At 41.0% G+C, this 13,808-nt stretch overlaps 1 protein-coding gene across 2 annotated transcripts; it reads right to left on the bottom strand.

Annotated features, from left to right (window-relative positions):
- Positions 1-786: 786 nt before the first annotated feature.
- Positions 787-11,318, bottom strand: slc6a16a (solute carrier family 6 member 16a). Of its 2 annotated transcripts, none has more exons than XM_067476739.1 (12): positions 11,178-11,318; positions 6,497-6,716; positions 6,115-6,272; positions 5,755-5,881; positions 5,473-5,648; positions 5,042-5,152; positions 4,706-4,947; positions 4,418-4,598; positions 2,573-2,774; positions 2,151-2,310; positions 1,903-2,065; positions 787-1,742 (listed from the first exon to the last, which is right to left on the bottom strand). In XM_067476739.1, the coding sequence occupies exons 1-12, from the start codon at positions 11,178-11,180 to the stop codon at positions 1,398-1,400; spliced, it is 2,088 nt and encodes a 695-aa protein (XP_067332840.1). In that variant the 5' UTR covers positions 11,181-11,318; the 3' UTR covers positions 787-1,397. The 2 variants fall into 2 exon arrangements, with proteins under 2 accessions (XP_067332840.1, XP_067332841.1); XM_067476740.1 differs by having other exon boundaries at positions 6,497-6,712; positions 11,178-11,309.
- Positions 11,319-13,808: the final 2,490 nt, after the last annotated feature.

The raw sequence follows: 13,808 nt of genomic DNA, 5'->3' as shown, positions 1-13,808 counted from the left end.
AACAATAGCTTTTAAATACTAACTTTGAAGCTGTCAAATTGTTGACATCTTTCTTCATAGCTCAACTCCAACTAAGTAGAAAGAAATCCAGATGAAATGACTCAACTTATCCAGCAACTTGGTGTGGAGCAAACATGACACATCATGAAGATTTTAAACTATTTATGTAAAAATACACCATACTTTATTAGTTAGTTGGATTTTTTGTTTTAATAAGAATCTACATCTGCAAAATGTAACTAGTAATTTAAGATGGCAAATAAATGTAGAGTGAGAGTACAATATTTTTCTCTGAATGGCGATGGAGTAAAAGAATCCAAAAATAGAGAGTACAGCAAAAGTTGTACTTAAGTGTAGTACATGACTAAATGTATTTAGTTACCAACCTGTTTTTCTGTTAAATGTGAATGTTCAGGATGAATGGTCATAATCATCATCATAAACTGTTATGGTGAAACCTGAACACTGTCTGGAATCACATGGGTTCACTGTGGTGCAACTAAAAATGTATAAAGTCACCCGATTATTAGAGACACAGCTAGAAATAAGCATTAACGATATATAAACCAAGTTCTAACTTTTTAGCAAAAGTCTTTCATAATTATTTGCTTATCTATTTTTATTTATTTATCTGACTGGTCCTATTCAATAGTCCCCCCCCCCAATTATTTTTACATGACTTTTCCCTCTTAACTAAAATTAAATATCACACAATAAACAGAATTTTACCAGAAAGGTGCAGAAAGCAAATCATCAAAACAAAGGCGACTCAGGTTCATTTCAGAGGATTGTTCAAGTCCTTTTATTATAACATAGTTCAATATGCTACACTGAACATGAAGAACAGGTGCAAACAATGCTAAAAAATAAATCCTAAAATTATACAAATATAATGTAAAATACTATTAAAATCTCTCAGTTCACATCCAAACTGAATGTTCACACACACACACAAATCCGTACTTGCCATTTAACTAAAAATGTCTAACAGTTGCTGATCACTTTGACTGATCTACCAACCGATGCACTTTGAACCTTTGGCTTTGACAGGCTGGCTCAAAAAGCACACGAACATCGCTGACATCTAAAACCTTGCATAAATTCTTTGTGACACTGAATATATAGCAGCCTCTTTCTTTGTCATCTACCGTATATGTGAGTGCTTTTGTTTTCCGAGTGATTCAGACAAATAAATGGAGGTACACCACCAAGAGGAGTTGTAGTTTGAAAACTACACAATCTCAATTAAAAGATCTGCCAGGTCGGACTGGCAACAAACCTTCAGTAATATCAATATTTAAAATAACTTTAGCTAGAATATTGATCGTCTCCTATCTATCTCGCTGTGGCTCATTCATTTTGTCTCTTCACACATAACCACTCCTCCACAGCCAAGCTCACACTCTTGTATCCTGCTCCTCATCTTCCTCCTCCTGCTGGGGCAGGATTCTGTAATGTTCACTCCCGATGTGCAGGAAGGCAGTCCTGGGACGAGCCTCGTCTCCCTCGGAGGTGGCTCGGCGGTGGGAGTTGGAATCCGGCAGCTCGGTGGAGCTGCATTTGGTGTACAATTCACGGTGCATCTCCCGGCTGCCTCCCTGCTCAGAGCGACCGTTAAGGGCCATGCGGCTTTTCAGCGTAGAATGGAAAAAGCCAATAGGGACAGGCAAGCTGGCAAAAACTATGAGTAGGACAATCATAGCCAGGGCCCAGCCAGGGTACTCAAGAGTCATCTCAGAAGCCTGAAAAGGCGGAGAGAGAGGTGCATGTCTGACACATATTACTAACCAACTGCATTATTGTGTAGGCAGAAAAGTGTCATGGTGTACTTACACTGCGTCACACTTATTCTAAAGTATACCACAGTACTTTTAAATTTCAGTTTTCTCTATAGTATCTTACAGTGCTCTGATTCCAGGCAGTGTATGTGGGCCCTTTGAAGACCATGCGCAGTAAACTGGCAGCAAGGAGACCAAGCATTGCCAGTAAACAGACATATTTCCAAAGATATTTGTACACCACTGGAGGGCGCCATTTGAGCATCGCTTCAATATCATCCATGAAGCTGCAGTGATAGACAACATAAGAAATGAAAGAGCCTGGACAAAAAAACATCAAAAAAACAAAAAAACTGTCACGTTGTTTCTTACCGATCAGTTCCATAAACCCAGGCCACACTAATGGTTTCAAAAATGACTACGATGACCAGTGGCAGTGTTGCTGAGTAATCATCAAACATGGTCACAAAATAGTTGCCTGAGCGCTGGGTGAACAACAGTCCTATCATGAACCCCAACGCACAGCTGCACACTGTAAAACAAAATTATATGTAGTATGTTCACAATTCTGGTCTTAACTTAGGTTTCAATATGTTCTGGTTATTTTATAAAGTTTTTAGATATAATAAATAGCACTTTGTGTCTAATATTGGCAGCCCCAGCTTCAAGTTTCGGTTGTCTGAAGTCTAAGCAGGAAAGAATTACCTACTATACAATATATCTTATAGGTTAAGTTTATCAATCAAAAGCTTGATTGATGCTGTGATGAATTTGCATAGAGTTGCGTGCATTACCAGTGAGTATAGTCCGGTGACGACCAAGCAGGCTAAAACTGTCCATAAGAGGTGTGAGGATTCCCTGCATGTTCCCAAACATGCTGCTGAGGCCCAGGTTGAGCAGCATTAGGAAAAACAGTGTGGACCAGAAGGGGCTGGCTGGGAAGAGGGCCATCACCTCAGTGAATGCTATGAATGCCAGGCCGGTCCCTTCCACACCCTGGACTCACATGAAGGACAGACAGAAAGGACAGTGAGTGTAGAGGGGATCTTACGAGCTGAACTGCCCTCTCTTGTAACGAAACCTTTGCTATGCGTTGTTTCCTTGACTGGACAACAAACTTAAGAAGTAAACTACAAAATGCAACCATCAAAGCCATATGAAGTCACTAATGACATCATCAATACGCCTAAACTTAAACACAACACAGCACAAAACACAATACACAACACAAACAAAAACCCTTAGTTGGCTCAGACCGTGGGAATTATGTGAATGTTTGAATGAAGATCACAGTTTGGGATCGACTGCCATTTCCACTCTGTCTTTGCAAGTTTACATTTCGACATCTGGCAGATGCTTTTATCCAAAGCGACTTACGAGCGAGAGTTGCACACTTCATTTCGGTGTCTTTGCTGGACACTTGTGACATGCGGCCAAAAGGAAGTGGTAATCAAATTAATGACTGACTGCTCTGCCAAAACGCGATACATTATTTAACCCTAGAAACCACTTTTTGCACCTCTCCTGCTTGTAGTAAAGCGTTTTTAGACAAAATAAACACTGTGCGAACTATGTTCACAGCTTGTTCTCTCTTGTGCACATACATAATGTGCTCCGTTTGTGGTCTTTGCTCTGAGCTGCTGGATATTTTATATTATCTCCAACATCCCTGAGGGGTCCTGGGAACCTTAACAACCCACCTTCTTACTATTGTTATAAAAAAAATAAAAATAAAGCTCCAGTTGAGTCTTTGATTTTGAGGCAAGTGTATGTTGATAAAAACCTGTGCTCTTTGAAATGTCTTTATATAAAACAGCCTCTGGACATTTTCATCAGACACACAAAACAGGTTGAAACTATATCTTATAGTGGTTCTTACACTCCCAACGTTGTATGTACTGTAATACTTAATGTGATTTTTGTCTTTGATAGTTTTAACACATTGCATTATGTGTCACCTCATTCAATTTTAAGTAGTTCTACTACTTTTTAGCATCAGGTTTTTAGGGAACGTATTAAATGAATGGATTATGATCCAAAGCACTGCATGTTTTGAACAACACACAGTCCTTTCGGCTTATCCCGTGAGTTCAGGGTCGCCACAGCGGATCATTGTCCGCATGTTGATTTGGCACAGTTTTTACGCCGGATGCCCTTCCTGACGCAACCCATGTTTGAACAGCATGTTTTGAACAGAAACGCTACATTTATCCACCAGAACCATGCCAAAAGTAGGTGGTGCCCGACTCCCAAGCCCCACGAATGGTCGGGTTTGGGTAAGTAATGCACTTTGGTGTTAAAGTAAGAGAAAGATTGTGGTTTCCATTAAGGTTTTAAACTGCTGTGTGTGAAGTGAGTTCAATTTGTAAATAAAAAACACACGATCACATTATTATATCTCAATCAAGTCAAGCCACAGTTGTTCCCTATCATTCACCACATGTGCGAGTGCCTGAACATTAAAAAAGTTTAATAAGACTGTAGTCGGACCAACTAATGGTTGTACTGCTAGTTTAGATATTTGGTGCTATGCATTATATACACATTATGTTCCAAACAAAATATATTTGCTTGTGCAGGTTTAGCTGTGTAGAAACATGTAGGAAACAGGGCTCTCACGAGCTCCGTGTGATTATTACCTTGTTCATCTCTCCCTCCATACTGCAGTCAGTGATGTTAGGACCCACCATGGAGCCGTACTGACTGTACCACTCTCTGTATTCAGCTATGGACACAGAGCTTGGATCCGTTACGTTGAACCAGGGCTGCCAGTGCTGGCTTGATTCATGGGACGTCATGATGCTTAATAGACCGAGATTTCTGAAAAGTCAAAACAAAAAGAAAAACTATAAGCAAGGCCATATCTGCTGTGTAAAGACATTAGCTTTAATTCTAAGGGTGAATTGTGAATCCATACGCATCCGTACTCTGCGATGCAGCGTAGTGTGATGTTCTTGGCTCGGAAACCCAACACTACAAAAACCACCAGCGAGGCCAGAACCGATGTCATGAAATTGATGCCGGAGACCATCAGTGCATCCCTGTGGCAGTTGTTATGGACTGGATTATAGGAGGAATATGCAATAATAGAGCCATAGCCCAGTCCAAGACCGAAAAACACTTGTGTAAGAGCCTGCCGCCACACCTGCACATTACCCCACAGTTCCAACTACAAAAGTAAACAAAATACAGTAATTTAATTTAGCATTCAGTACATAAAAATGAAGAATGCGATCAAACGCATTTGCGAAATCTGGGCTTACTTTAGGATAAAACATATAAGTGATTCCTTCCATCGCACCGTCCAACGTCAACCCTCGGATAAGGAAAATGAAGAGCACCACATAGGGAAAGACTGAAGAAAAGTACATCACCTAAAATTGGGGAAAAGAAGTGGATTGTGATTTCAGTAGTTGATCATTTATGTTAGAATAGTAAGTAATAGTTCACCATTTTTTTTTTCCCCAAAAATGTTTTGCCCCATTTGCTTTCTGAGTGTCTGATGAAAATACTCCAACTTCACTTATATCTGCCCATTACATTACAGGTTCAGCCAGAAGCTGGTTAGCTTGGCTTAGCACAAAAAAGAAGGAAAAACAGCCTGGGCCTTTCCAAAAGTGACCAATGACATTTAGTAGCACATTAAAAGCTCTCTAACGAACACACTGTACCAAAACGTGAAGGTAGGTTTAACCTTTGCAGAAGACTTGATGCCCTTGATCATAGCCAAGGACACAAGTGTCCAAGCAGCCAATAAACAGCCCGTCATGATGGGGTTAAACTCTCCTGATTCTTCAATGGAATTCGTGATGTTGAGGGCTTTCCGAAACCAGAAATATGACGTGGGGGAGCTTCTTGCACATTCTTTCACTGTTGATTGAGCACAGGTAAAGATTTGTAGAACACAACATAAAATCCTGGCCTGACATACGTGCATCCAAATTTTATTTATACTGTGCATCAGCTACACGTGTACCGGTTTCATTGGTGGTTACATCAACTGGACAGTGCTCCCATGGCAGGGGATACTGAAAAGAATTACCCATGTAGAACAGGCTCCATGCAATAATGACATTGTAGTAAAGAGACACATAAAAACAAACCTAGAGAAGAAGAAAAGGATCATGAATGATTAACTTCACAAATTATCAATATTTGCATAGCAAGTTCTTGAGTTAGAGTATACAGCATGTGCTGACTTGTGTATTGAATGGTCAATAGGGCTGTTTACAAAGGGGAGAACATTAAACACCTTATGATAAGATTGATGTAGCACAAATATGATGCTGTACAGAAAGAGGAACATGTACTGTAAGTAGTCAAGCAAACTCCTCACCATGCAGCTGGAGTAGCCGATTCCTGCCAGCTTTGGCGAGATGTGCTTCCAAACGCCGATGCTGCCTTGTCGAATGCTTTGCCCGGCTGCCAGCTCCATAAAAAACAGTGGAACCCCCACAATCAGTAAAAGAAAAACGTACAGCAGCATGAAGGCCCCTAGAAAGCGGGAAGATTAAAAAAGGCTGCATATAAATCTTTGCACACCAATATACCTATAATCACATACTCACTTTGTCAACCAGTCATAGCTTTTTGTCTTTGTGTGCTTGTTCTGCAGCCTGACATTTTAATACGACCTTCTCTTTATTACATCTCATGCTGCAGAATGCAGCAGTGTAAATGAGTGACTTGAAATTTACAAACCAAGAAAAAACACTCACCTCCTCCATTTTGGTGGCAAAGGTATGGGAACCTCCACACATTCCCTAACCCCACACTGAACCCCACCTGGGCCAACACATACTGGATTTTAGAGTCCCATGCCGGCCGGTCTCCAATGTCCATTTCTAATCCATCTGGAGTAGATGTAAGCTGAGTTTCAGACTGGCTCTCACCTAGCCCGGCTCCGTTCCCATTGCTGTCCAACGAAGGCTTTTCTGTCTTGACACAAACAAGGGGAGACGAATACCCACAGCTTAAAATCATGTAAGTGAGGCAACAAGTTCACTGGATGTTTCCTATGCCAAATGGAAAATGCTGGATTGTTTTTAGGTCTATGGTGCCTGACAAAAGACCACTTTACTGCAGGACAATAATTAAAGACCACATCTCCAGAGTCTACAGGAAGGAACAAGCAATGAGCATATGTTGTATTTGGTTTTTACAGTCTCTCGTGCACCCACCACCCCTCACTTTCCATGTGAAAACATAACCATGGGTTATATGCTCTGCAACACAAGCTGCCCTCCAGTTGTATAAATAAGCATAAAGAATATGCTCCATATGGACAATGTGAGAACCTGCCTGTACACTGAACCAATGAAGCATTATAATCCTTGAAGAAGGAGCTCAGATATTTTCAAGTGTGTCTTTAAACAGCAGGCAGGTTTCTGTATGAATAAGAAAGAGTCGAAATTTCTTCTTAGAGCCAAAATCCATAGTCCTTGTTGTTTGACTGTATTCAAATATTCATTAAGTCAAGTGGATATCTTACAAAGATACTCTGGAAGTTATCCACTTAATGGAACTATGTTGGAAAGTTGAAGCCTCGTGCTGTTTTCAGATACACATTTTGAAACATCTGTGCACAGATGGAGGACTGTGAATTTTGGCGCTGGTTGCTTAAGCATCTTTCGGTGACATTACAGCAAGTTACAACAAGTAAATCCTGGTTCATACTGTTGGACACACCTGAAAAAAAATGGGAACCCATCCTTTAATATCACATGAAATTAAAAACATTTTTCTGATATTTACGGATCGCATCTGTTTAGCAGCAGTAGCCCGACACTGTATTTAGCAGCCTAGTAGCTCAATGGGTAGAGCAGCAGAATGGGATGCAGAAGTTGCAGGATTATATCCCAGGCTACCCACCAGGTGGGGTCCCTGAGCGAGCCGTGGGGGTGACCACTGCTCCCCCCAGGGGGATGGGTTAAATGCTGAGAAAGAATTTCATTGTAACATGCATGTGCGCTCAATGACAATAAAGGTTGTTCCATTTACATTCTGCAATGTCCAGAGGTGGCAGAGTCCATGATTTTGATTCAAAAAGCCTTCACAGCCAATGAGAGTTTTAGTGTTTAGTCTCTGCTAATCTGAACCTAACCCTACAGCTGCTGCTTCACATTAAGACCAATTAACCAGCATACCTGTTGTACTGGTTAACGGTAACCAGTAATGACACTTGCTCATACTTTTCACAGTAATCATGGGTGTTGCCGAATTAATCACTACTAAAAGCTAGCAACTCTAAGAGCAATAAAGATGTGTTGTTCTTAAAAAAAAAAAAAAAAAAAAAAAACGCACTAAGTTAAAATAATGAATCACTGGCCAACACTGATGCATTATCTGTGTGTAATAATTTAGTGTGGTTTGTTATGTGGAAGTCACACAGCTGACAAAGTTAATTCGATTATCAGAACTATCAGAACTCCTCACTATGAAACTTGAAACAGAAAATTCTACCCTTTTTAGAAAATGTTTTTGAAAGACTAGCAGCACTCGCAAGCAACTAAACATCCGGTCATTAGACTACACTTCTCAAATGCCCGCACTCACCAGCTAATTTAGCACAGATGAGTGGGGCAGGTCCAGAATGGCTAAACACGAGTCCAGTTGGCTTTAGGACAGCACATGACATTACCGGTGCTGGGTAAATTATATGTGTGGCTGCTGGCGTGAGTGGGAATGGAAAACTACAACAGGTGTATGGCCCAGAAGAGGACGCTGTTGCTGCTGGGACATGGCCAGGCCAGGCAGGCGATTTAAGAAATATATACATACACGAGACATGTGACAAAAAATATGCATGCACACACAAGAGGGTGGGCAAGGCAGTAGCTACTGGGCAGATCTCAGCATGAGGGTGGAAGAGGGAGGGAGACTCCAATGGGAGGTGTTAAGTTGACATTGGTTCACACTGTGGGTGGTGCCGAGGTGTTTGGGTTGACCATTTAGAGCAAATATTGGAGTTGGTGACAACACAAACGCTATTGGGTTTTATTTTTGAACATTTTGCACTGCACAAATACAGCTGAGGAGAACAGCTTTGGGCAAATAAACCATTATTATGCAACTTTAAACATCACCTGTCAGATATTTCTGTGCTAAGATCTTGAACCTGGTTCCGTGTTATTGTGGACCCATTGCTCTCAGGTCTGTAAATAACCTTGGTATGACTTTACATTCAAAGAAAAACAAAGCTGGCCTTCGAGGTTTTTCTGAAGCCGCAGTGGAGCATTGAGCTGGTGTTAGATCCAGTAGGTAAAGATACAATAACTTGCAGCATAAAGTGGGAATAATAACACTTTTTTTCCACATATACGTATGTGTTTACACATTATGTACATGAATGTCTAAAATAGTACGTAGGCCTGCATGTGAGTCTCAGTTTGCAGATACCCCAACTCTCTGCAAACAGGCAGAATAAAACCTCTTTCATACTGGCAATTTTACATGGCAGAGTCATGTTGGAAAAGTGAAACATGTTTTCCTCCTAAAAGTCTCTTTGGCACTCTGCCTACTTAGGATGTGCAAAAATATCTGTATCTGTAACATTTTCATACTGTCTCAAAAGTAAATTAAACATAACTTGCATACGTTATTATGTTTCATTTGCTGACGGAGGATGAAGATTGGGGAGCAAAACACGAATCAAACAAGGGCCACTTCTGTTGCACTTGTCGTGCATACACCATCCAAAAAAGTAGAAAAAAAAGTACAAAAGCTAAGAATCCTGTTTAATACAAACAAACGACAACAAGAAGAAGCATATTAAAGCTGCAGTCTGCAACTTTGGGGGTGTTAAAACTTAACTGCTGCATAGGTTTAGGCCAGCAGTGCCTTCCCATTCATAGACAATGAAGTACCACCCCCCGAGAGCCTTGAATGCCAAAGGAGCCCAGCTGTGTGACAGGGGAACTTTATGCAAATGCACTCTGCTCAGGTGTAGCTGACAAGCTAGCGAGAGCAAATTGGGAGCATTTTTAATTCAGACAAAAACTGAAACTACCTGACACGGAGGCATTTTGATTTAAAAAAGAGGAAACACTGATCTGAGTGATTTCCCAATTGTTCATAATGTGTGTTTAGCAAGATCACGTTGGAGCAGAGTATATAAAGAACATGCTCAGGACAACACACCTCCACAACTGCAGCATCACCAGAGAGCAGCCACAGGCAAACGTGTTGTTGACGCACTGCTGTGCTGGTGCTGAAGTGAGACTCTGACTCAATCCTCTCTACTCTGCCCAGGCCTCCATCTTCCTGCCTTGTACCTCACTTTTAAGTCGCTTTGGATAACAGCCTCTTCCAATTGACTAAATGTAAATTAAATAAGAACCTTATGAATTTGATAATCAAGCAGAAAGTGTTGCTTTTCTGTGACTGGTTGGGAGTCAAGGTGAGTCTTGCTCAAAACACAGCCAGTGCTCTTCAGTGAGTCTGTATCAACCGGAGGTTTTCACTACACCTCTCACCGACTTCAAAGGTTTATACTTTTCGTTTTTTTTACAAATACATGCACGAGCATGATTTGCCCCATTGTAAACATTTTGAAAGCTAACCTGTCTAATAAGCAACTTAATGACAGGCCTCATGGTGAACTCTAGGAAGCGCCAACAGCTGGAGGGGAGCCAAGGAAGACTGAGAGATATTTTGAAATCAAATACAGATTTAAACTGCCAGAACACTTTACAGACTGGAGGAGGGCTCTCGACTGGAAGTTCACTCCAACATCATTAACCTGCTGGCTGATGCTTATTTTTGCTGGCAAAAAGACCTCACAGTACTCAGACACAGAAAGTACAGCGTTTTGACAGGGCAACAAGCTGAAGGCAACATATTTGTTTAAAAAAATAATGCATCAAATTTAGATTATTAAACAGCAGATGCAGATGTTGGAGCTTTATAGACCTGCAACAGATTAAGACTACAAATAATAACTGTGAAAAAGAAGCACAAATTCCTTTATGCAGGGGCTATTCTGCCGTTTACCATTTGTTTGGATCATAAAACACAAGATATTCATGAGTAAAAATACTAATGCTTCTCCTCAGTAGTGTTCAGTGACCGTTTCAAACCCTGATCGCAATGTTTGAAACCTATCAGTTGCAGAACATATTGTGCAGCTTCGCCCTCATCGTGAAGCCATGAACAAAACATCAGCTGTTTATAACAGATTATCTTAACCACAAGCCTATTTATAACTGGCATAATAATTAACTGAGAAACCGGTGAAGGCTACTTGTTAACAGCAAACTATACAAGCAGTACATCTAAAACCAAGTGGTTAATAAAAGCCGATACAGGTTGAATATTAGTGACCACAGAGTAAATGAGTAAAGCCTCAGTCCGTGACGTAACGCAGCGTAAGAGCAGAATAACGGTGGGATGTGGACATACCATGCTGACAGCACGGTCCCGGAGAGGTGTTGGGTTTCCACTGGTCGTGCTCTTGGATTTTCTGCCACTCACTGTCTGTCTTCCCGTTAGGAGGTTTGATTACACTCAGGCAACTTGACGCAATTTGCAAAAAGGGGGTTGGGGGGGAATTAAAAAAAAAAAAGTTGAGACCAGTTACTTCTGACAATTCATAGCTCAGTTCCTCGCGTTGGAACAAACCCTGTCGTCGCCAGCGCACGAAGATATGAAGCAGAAGTTGCAGCAGCTGAGCCAATGGAGAGACTGAAGGGGCTGAACCCTTTCTGCGAAAGAGGCAGGGGGCTGGAGGGGGTGGGGGCGCTGGACAACACAAGAATATACACTGCTGTGAGTCTGTGCACCCACTCACTGCATTTAAGTTGGTTTGCAAACGGGCCCCGCCTGGGATTGTGCTTCCATTTGTTAAGTTAGCGTCCAGGCGCTGGCTCTGCACAACACGATTGCGCATAATTAGCAGCTTTTTGAGTCACCTGTGCCGAGAATATTTAGGTATAAAAAGACCCATCCAGCAGTTTAATAATGAATCATACTGTGAGAACTAATTGTATAGTTTGTAAGCAAAAGGACAATCAGCATTACTGTGTAAAATAAAGCTCCGTGTAAAGGCCCCCGTATTTAAAATACATTAAAAAAACACATGGATGTGCCAAGTCTCAGTTAAATTTGGTGAGTTAAAGTCAGGATTGGAAGACCACCTTAGAGGAGCACTGTTGGCACACAGTGTCCACACTCTAAGTATAATTGGACACTTGGTCCTTAGACCGTGTGTCCTTACCACATTCATGGACGGCGGAGCTCACACCTGGCTCAGAGCTCACACTTAGATTGGGTTGGAGTTGTCTGTCAGTGGGGGGATGTCCTCGTAAAGGCTGTAGAGAGTAGACGGTGCAAGTCAAGAAGATGATACTGAGGCTTGAAAAGAGCTGGTATTTACCAGAGAGACGACAAAGGAATCAACAGTTGGGTACATTAAAAAAAATAAGCAGGAAAAAGATGGGAAATAATAATCGACAAGAAGCACAAGTGACTTTTAAAAGCTTGTGGGAAATGGACATAAAAAGCAAAATGCTGTGATTAATCCAGTGTTTGAGGAAAATGCCTGATCCCTGTGCTTGACAGATGTGCTTAAATGTTTGGATTTATACGTCCCCCTACTCGCACAAATGTATGAATTCAGGATAGTATGTCTTAAAACAAACCCCGGGAAAGAATATTATTTTCTGAAAATGGCAGCTATGCTGGGATAGTAAATTTGTGCCTTTAGGCTTTGGCCTTTGACCTACTTGCATGGACACATTTGTGTAGCGCACTGACTTCTGCCTCAGGGAACAATTTGTTCAATGATATTCAGCTAATGAGAAGAATGACCCTAACTTGTATTGCTGACCCGGTTGACACTTAATAATTTGTTCTTCAGGAGGACTTTATCAGTACACTCAGTTTCAGGGAGTAACATCTGTACCGAGACACCATGCATCAAAAAAAGACTCCCAGGGAAAATGTGTTCTTCGCCAGGACGTTTCCAAAATCCTTGCAAGTTTAGGTTTTACTGTGGGATGGATATTTTTCTTAGAGTCATTAAATTTATTATACACATCATGACTTCACTGGTTGCTGATCAAAGCTCACAAAAGTAAAGTGAAGCCTCACGTTGTGTCGCGGAGATTAGCTGAAATAACGATTTTAAAAAACTGATTTAAACGTGACCAACTGTATTTTCTGCTGAATATTGGACTTTTTTTGAACAATAACATATTTGAGAAAGTCAAGCTTAATTCTGGCGATAACAGCTGTAGATGAAACCCATTGGACGGTCCAAGCAGCAGAACAGCTGGCCTCAAAAAGAACAGAAAGGGCATGTAAGAATAACCCCACGCAGTTCATTAATTGTGCTGTCTAAAACATCATGACGCCAATGTAAGATCTATAACACCAACATAAAAGCCTGATAGTGCTTTAAGAATCTGATGAGTACTGCAAACTAAATCCTCTCAACAGCACTTGGTACATACTATCAGTGTTGTGTCAACTGCTGTATACCTTTTTTCCCCTTACAGTATTAAAGTAGTCAGGATATAATGATAATCAGTCAGCAGTGACTCACTCAGTTTGGGTCAAACATGACGAGAGGTGCAGTGGCTGAAGGAGTCTGACACAAAAAGACCAGTTGGCGTCACTGTTCACCAACAGCTCAGTTGCCCAAGAGCCTGCTGTACATTCATGGACTTGACAAGAGTATCGTAATTACAGCCTCAAGACATCGTCACTCAAAGTTTAGCAAAGTGCTGAACTTTGAGTGACGCCTCCATTATTTAACTGCTTCCAGTCTTGATTCTGTAATTACCATACTCTTATTTTTTTTTTTTTTTTACTGCCCTGACTGTTTATGTGTTACACTATTTAATGTAGCACTTTATGGTAAAGTCAAATCCATTTTTTAGCTGGCTCAGATATATGTCAGACCTCTTTTGTGTAAACACACACACCCACTATTATCTTTATTTTCTAGTCTACTTTTAATAATTAATTTCATAGGGATCAGTCCAAGTAAATTTGTCTTACACTTCAGAAACCAGTTATCAAATGTATTAT

Source organism: Channa argus, chromosome 15 (assembly GCF_033026475.1).
Source record: "Channa argus isolate prfri chromosome 15, Channa argus male v1.0, whole genome shotgun sequence".
NCBI classification, from domain to species: Eukaryota; Metazoa; Chordata; class Actinopteri; order Anabantiformes; family Channidae; genus Channa; species Channa argus.
Note: the sequence above shows the minus strand (reverse complement) of the source record. Positions and strands in the feature narration are given on the sequence as shown.